We start from the raw sequence: 6,560 nt of genomic DNA, 5'->3' as shown, positions 1-6,560 counted from the left end.
GAATCGGGATGGGGAAGTTTAAAGAAATGCTGTGCTGTGATTTAATTGCTAGGGTTGATATATTTCTCTTTCTTCTGTTTGGTTTGGTTTGCATCTTGTTGAGTGTTTTTCTTCTGATATTATATTATTGACTCTGCTTTGCTTCGAGTTATCGTTGCTGTCCGTTCGCTTTGGGATATTGTTGTGTTATTTTGTGTACTACATACATACATACATACATACATACATACAAACATACCTCTTCCCCCAAAAGAAGAAAAAAGAAACCAATCAATCAAACCAATGCAATACAATACCACCAACGAAATGACTCCAGCACTCTCCCTCCTCGCCCTCATCCTCGCCCTCACCACCCTCACCCTCGCCCAAACATCCACCACCCCCGCATCCTCTCCCTCCACAACCATAGCCACCATCATCCCCAGCGCATCCTCATACACCTATCTCGGCTGCTACACCGAAACCCTCCACACGAATACCACGGGCGGATTACGCTCTCTCAACGGAGGCGTCACGGAAGCGCTCGATGTGATGACGGTACCGCTGTGTATGGCATTTTGCAAATCAAACGGCTATGCGTATGCGGGGATTGAATATACGAGGTTGGTTTGTGCTATTTTTCTCTTTGATTTTATTTGCGACGACCCCCCCTCCCCTCCCAATACGAAAATAGCATATGACCACATCACAAGATATAAACTAATACCTCCAAAGAGAATGCTACTGCGCACAATATCTCTCCGCCCTCGCCTCCAAAGTCGATGACGCAAAATGCGATCTCCCATGTAAAGGAAACACGAGCCAGATATGTGGCGGATCGTGGACACTGTCGGTGTATTTGCAGAAAGGGAGTCAGAAAGGAGATGCAGGAGAGGGGAGGGGGATAAGCGCGGGAAAACAGGCGGTGATGGCGTTGGGGGTAGCGTTTGGAGGATTGTTGGCTTTGTGTTAAGATGCGATGGGAGGGAGGGAATGGAAGGAAAGGAATGGATTGGAAGGAAAGGAAAGGAAAGGAAAGGAATGGATTGGAATTTGGGATAGATAGATGGGGACATGGAAAATGGAGTTTGGTAATTAATAGTGATTGGAAATACAAGCGAGTCGAAATCGGTAATTGAGGATAGGAGATTGGACGACGGTCAGTCGCTTCGTAATGCGATAATCATACTTCGAGGAGTCCGGTTGGAGCATGCGCTATTTCTGTGATCAGAAAGCTCAGATATGGCATTAATCAGCATTATCAATAATGTATCGGGTTATTAAAACCCCTTTATTTTTGGTGTGTGTGAATCTTGGATTGATAGTCGACTTTAGAACTAGAGGAATGATGTTTTGGTGAGTCATGGTTGATTGGGTTTGATGTGGTTTTGTGCAATTTTCTACGCGATCATGTGTGATTTGTACTTTGAATGGAGCAAAATGTGATGGAGGCATCACTGGTCGTGTGTTGAGAGTACGCGAGTATTGCAGGAGATTCAACCAATGAGATTGATGAGTTACTAGTCTCTTGTCAAGCACATCTATCTCGATGATCATGGCTGTTTCTTTAGCTACAATCGCTTCAGTGATCTGACAATTCAGGTGGAACAGCAAACTGTGAGGTCTTTTTCGTTGTCGAAAGTGATATGTGTGGAAAGCGCACGAAGAATTTTGGATTCATGGATCGTAAATCTACATTATAGAATCCTGAAGTAGGTTCAAGTTGTAAATTCAGGTTGTCTGACCGATACCATGTGGCAGTTCAGAAGAATCGTGGACCATACATAGCAACCACCGCCAATTGTCAACGTTCCAACATTCCACATGCACATAATTAACATCCACCGCTTTTCACACAATCCCTTCCCATTCTATTAAAGAACTTTCACTCTAATTCCAGTACCCGGTTTAGGAACATTGATGAGATATTCCGACCAAATCTCCACCGCTTCCTGATTCGTTTCCCACAACTCAAACTCGCATCTTCGGACAAAACTTGCAAGTGCAATATATAACTCCGCATAAGCTAGATTCATTCCTAAACATTGTCTACTCCCTTTCGAGAAACTGACAAGATATTTTGTGAGTGGTTTTTCTTCTCCTGAAGAAGGTATTGTGACTTTGGGCGGTAGACCAGTGATGGGATCTGGGAGCCATCTTTCGGGGATGAAAGAATGAGAGGATGGGAAGAGTGCTTCGTTGTAATGAATGATTGGTGTAGCACAGGATAGTGGAGTGCCAGCGGGAATTGTGTAAGTGTGTCCTGTTTCTGGGTCTGTATATGGGAGAGGTTTGTGTGCTAGTCGCGGAAGGTGTTGAACCGGTCCCATGGAAAGACGAATTGCTATTCAAACCAATCGTGTCAGAAATTACTCGTGATGGACATCGGATTCGGTATTTACAATACCTTCTTGACAGACTGCAATTAAATAGGGCAGTTTTTCAAGGGTTGTTAGTGAAGGCGGAGAGGAGGGATCTGGAAAGACTTCAAGTATTTCAGCTTGTAGTTTAGAAAGAAGGTCCGGTTTGTCAAGGAGATGGAACATTGCAACTGCTAGCGTCCACTTTGTTGTTTCAACACCGGCACCGACCACTACTTGTGCCTCTTGATGAAGCCTCTGCTCTGTTTTCTCTTCAAGAGGAAGATTAGATTCTATGATCTCGTGAAATATGTTTGGCCGTGAGGCATCGTTCTTCTCCTTGGTTCCATACATCACTGCTCTCAATTCATGTCTAAGGTCCTATTCAAACATCAGTATCAATATCTTCTTAAAACGATTACATAAATCACCTCGAGCCACTCCAAAACAGGCATTGATTTTTGCGGCACAATCTTCTTCAGCACGCTGTATGGCAAAGCAAGGACCATGTTCATCAACCATGCTATACTTGGAAAATGCTCTGTCCAGTGCACTATAGATAACATACCGGCGACAGCCACCATAAAATCCGAGGTAAACTCTCCTTTTTCGCAAAAATTATAGTTAGTACCAAAACTACATTCCATCACCACATCTGTCGTATAACAAGAGAAAACATCTCCAAGATCAAGAATCTTATTGGTTCCTTTGTATTCGGTATTAATACGATTAACCAAAGTGTCGACACGGGATTGGATGAATGGAACAAATTTTTGAATGTTAGGTTTAGAGAAAAAAGGATTGAGCGCGGCGCGTCGTTTTCGATGAAGGAAGTGATCTAGGGTGGATTGACCAGATAACGGGACGGTAGGAAGAGAGGAGTGAAGAGGCAGCTTGTCGCGTCTATCGGTAGTATATATTGTGTCATAGAACTCAGGATCACTGATATGGAGCTCCGTAGGATTGATGCGAACAATTGGGCCTTTCAATTATTAGTATAGGAAGGAAATTAGATCTCGAGACGAACCATATTTTTCATGCCATTCAGGAAGTTTTCGAAAGAACTGTCCACCTTTCACAAGCTGATAGTATATTTCATACCATTCAGTCGCAGCTGTCAACTTTGGACCAGGAAATTTAGCCAAAGGACTGAAATATAGTCTATATATAACCAAAGTGAATGTGTATACAGCAATGGCACACAGGCATATCAATGGGTTGACTTGAGACAGCAGACCAGATAAAACAGTGAAGACTTTCATTTTGACCAATGTAGCATTTCACTGAAAGATGAAAAGCAGAAAGTTCTTCTGCGCGGGGGATGAGGATATAAAGAGCCCTCATCTACATCCCCACAATCTTAGATCCCCTTCTAGACATATCACCAACCAATGAAAGCTCCCCATAAAGCGGAAATTTCGTCACCGCACTACATGACTTCATGCACAGCTACGAATCGAAAGATCGACAACTATGTGTAACAATATTGTTCATAAGCAAGTTGCGTTGTTCAGCTCTTGTAATCGCATTCCTGCACACTCGAATTGGCTGCATGCTCAATCCTTCCAATAAGCATCCAGTATTTGTGTGGTTCTTACCGAAACATGCAATAGAGACCACTTTTCGATCTACAATCATCAATTTTAATGAGATCTCGAACATATCGGAGATTGTAGAAGGAAAGTGTAGACGGCTAATGATAGTGCAATGGCCTTTGTGAATGCATCTCGTCCCATGATTTGTGTTTCTGTTTGTTCTCGAGTTGAGTACCTTGGGACAGAATTGTATTTTCCTACTCTTTCACGTGACTATTCACGGTAATTCTGTCATTTATTGTGCCGAGCAATTGGCGTTAGGTTAGTGGAAGCGAAGGAAGCAGCGGGTCGTCATCGAAGTATCACATTCAATGTAGAAAGAACTACACACTTAACATGTGTTTATTTAGTTCTCCCATTAGATAGCACTTACAATGATTCATTAAATTCACATGAGATCTTTCATTTCAGACAATTACACAAACTTGAAATCTAACTTAATACAGATGATTAATGGTCAATCTGTTTCAAACACCAAGGCTACCCCACAGTTCTATCGCTACAAGCTGTCATAAACGATTCTTTTAAGGAGAGTCGCTGCAGAATCTGACGTGAGCCTGGTCCATCTAAACCTGTTTTCGAAGATGTGCTAACAAAAGAGGAGGAAGTTGATTCGGCGGAATATGACATTAATACAATGGGTCCAAAAAGACGTAAGAATGTTCTTGGAGGACTACCACGAGAAGTAATTACTCGAATCCTATTACATCTTGTAAGAGTTGGCGATCGAGTGCGGTTTGGAAAAACTTCGAGGATTCTGTACAAACACGCTATGCCGCTTGTATATGAGTCCTGGAGCTTTGACAAGTATAAGCACTCGGGATATGGTCTATGGTGTTTTCTTCGAACTGCTATAGAATTTCCACAGTCTGTTGCTTCAGTGAAATTATTGGATCTCCGTGAATCTGAGCCACCAGATACGAAAGACTGGGATAGAGACCTTCGGTCCGCCGTTTCAGCTAAACAGTTTGAGGCGTGGAAAAAGAGCCACAAAGATGATTTGAATGTCTTAAAGAATGGTAGACTACAGCCCTGGGTCTTAAGGTATTTAGATAATTGGACAAACGGCCTGTCTGAGTATAGTTTGGTTTTTCGCATGGGCACAGGTGCATCACTAGTTGAATCCCATGGGTTCGAGAATTTCGCTCTAGCGGTTTTTAAATCTTATAATACAGCATCTCCCCAATATCGAAAAACTTCATATTACATCAATGAATCGAGTTTATGAATTGGGTGCGCATCCTGGACCTTCGCTTTCAGCTGATTATTTCCAAAACCTTCGAACGGTATATATTTCCCGAGGGTTGTTAACAATACCAAGTTCAGCATTACCAGGTCATCATTACTTTTGAGGTTTGGGATTTGCCAAACATGAGATCTGTGTACACATCACATCTTATGAGTAGCGAAGTGGACCAACAGAGGTGGGACAAAAGAAGTAAGGATAAATCACCATTAGAGGCACAACCGGTCAAGTATTCTGCGATTACCGATTTTTCGCTTGATCGCAGTTACGTATCATTCTCTAGGGTTTTTTAAACTTGTTTCGACTTTGAAGAAGCTTGTGAGATTCAGATGGACATACGCGTTTCCCTCGAGCGTATCAAATGATGATAGAACACTGGATTTGGAGAGCAAAAACATTCGGATGATACTGGACCAACATAGGGGCAGTTTGAAAGAACTTGATTTAAGATTTCACAAAGGCGCTTGTTTTGGACCTCTTCGGAAACCAGGCGACGAATCAAACGCAAAGGAGAAACCATTGTTTCTGGGTGACTTGTCAGATTTCCCAAAAATGACTTCGCTAACAATCGATCCGATTGTATTCAGTGGTCGATCGCCAAGAGAACCAATTAAACACCATATGGAGGATTTACTTCCACAATCGTTGACGTATCTAGGACTAGTATGTGAACCAGGACATACATCAGAACTGTACCCAGGTGCCTACTCCGTTCGAAAGCAGACTTGGTCAGACGAAGTCACAAGTTTTGCAAACACATTACCCACATCAATGAGATTTCTTGAAAAAGTAGAACTGATTGCGCCTAGAGATTCGCTCTCTTGGAATAGTTATACATTAGAACGGGATAAGATCTTGGAGCCTGTCAAGCGACTCTTTCAGGAGAAAGGAGTCGTCTGTTCAATTACGAAAACTGTGTCCGAGGATGATTTTCCGGATTTCAGGACTATTTGTCAAGATGACTAGGATTGCAGTCTGACAACCAGATTTTCCAATGTCTAAACTAGAATGGGAGTATTCATATTGTTGGATTGGTATTGACGATTAGTTTTCTTTCATTCATTCTGAATAGTACTATCAGACACCGTACAACGGATCACCAAAGACGCCAATTCTAGAGGCGAACCAGAGACGGGGAGGACAACTTCTTATGTAGGAATGGGAACATAGAAAAAGGCTGGTTATACATATTGGAAATCCTTGGACCATCGACAACGGGACTGAGGATGTGACCGAGAGTGGCTAGGACTCGTTGGTATTCTCTTGGAGAATGTATAAACATGAGTATTATTAGATAATTAGCTTTCCTCTACTCTCAAAAGTATAATGTAACAGTATTAATAAATTCATGATTAAGTCAGTCGATCTTTAATGTGATGT

At 42.2% G+C, this 6,560-nt stretch overlaps 3 protein-coding genes across 3 annotated transcripts; 2 read left to right on the top strand and 1 right to left on the bottom strand.

Annotated features, from left to right (window-relative positions):
* Positions 1 to 306: 306 nt before the first annotated feature.
* On the top strand, positions 307 to 952 carry EAF02_004617 (uncharacterized protein; the record flags this gene model as incomplete). Its single annotated transcript, XM_038900665.1, has 2 exons — positions 307 to 602; positions 715 to 952. 2 exons carry the CDS (start codon positions 307 to 309, stop codon positions 950 to 952), a joined length of 534 nt encoding a protein of 177 aa, XP_038759177.1.
* Positions 953 to 1,853: 901 nt separating this feature from the next.
* On the bottom strand, positions 1,854 to 3,601 carry EAF02_004616 (uncharacterized protein; the record flags this gene model as incomplete). Its single annotated transcript, XM_038900664.1, has 4 exons — positions 1,854 to 2,323; positions 2,387 to 2,720; positions 2,771 to 3,321; positions 3,367 to 3,601. The coding sequence occupies 4 exons, from the start codon at positions 3,599 to 3,601 to the stop codon at positions 1,854 to 1,856; spliced, it is 1,590 nt and encodes a 529-aa protein (XP_038759176.1).
* A 1,981-nt stretch (positions 3,602 to 5,582) lies between these two features.
* On the top strand, positions 5,583 to 6,146 carry EAF02_004615 (uncharacterized protein; the record flags this gene model as incomplete). The annotated part of the gene is made up of 1 exon (XM_038900663.1): positions 5,583 to 6,146. The coding sequence occupies one exon, from the start codon at positions 5,583 to 5,585 to the stop codon at positions 6,144 to 6,146; it is 564 nt and encodes a 187-aa protein (XP_038759175.1).
* Positions 6,147 to 6,560: the final 414 nt, after the last annotated feature.

The sequence above is a fragment of the Botrytis sinoallii genome (assembly GCF_014898435.1).
Source record: "Botrytis sinoallii strain Bc 23 chromosome Unknown BSIN_007, whole genome shotgun sequence".
Taxonomy (NCBI): Eukaryota; Fungi; Ascomycota; class Leotiomycetes; order Helotiales; family Sclerotiniaceae; genus Botrytis; species Botrytis sinoallii.
The sequence above is the reverse complement of the archived record's forward strand: the minus strand, read 5'-3'. Positions and strand labels throughout refer to the sequence as shown.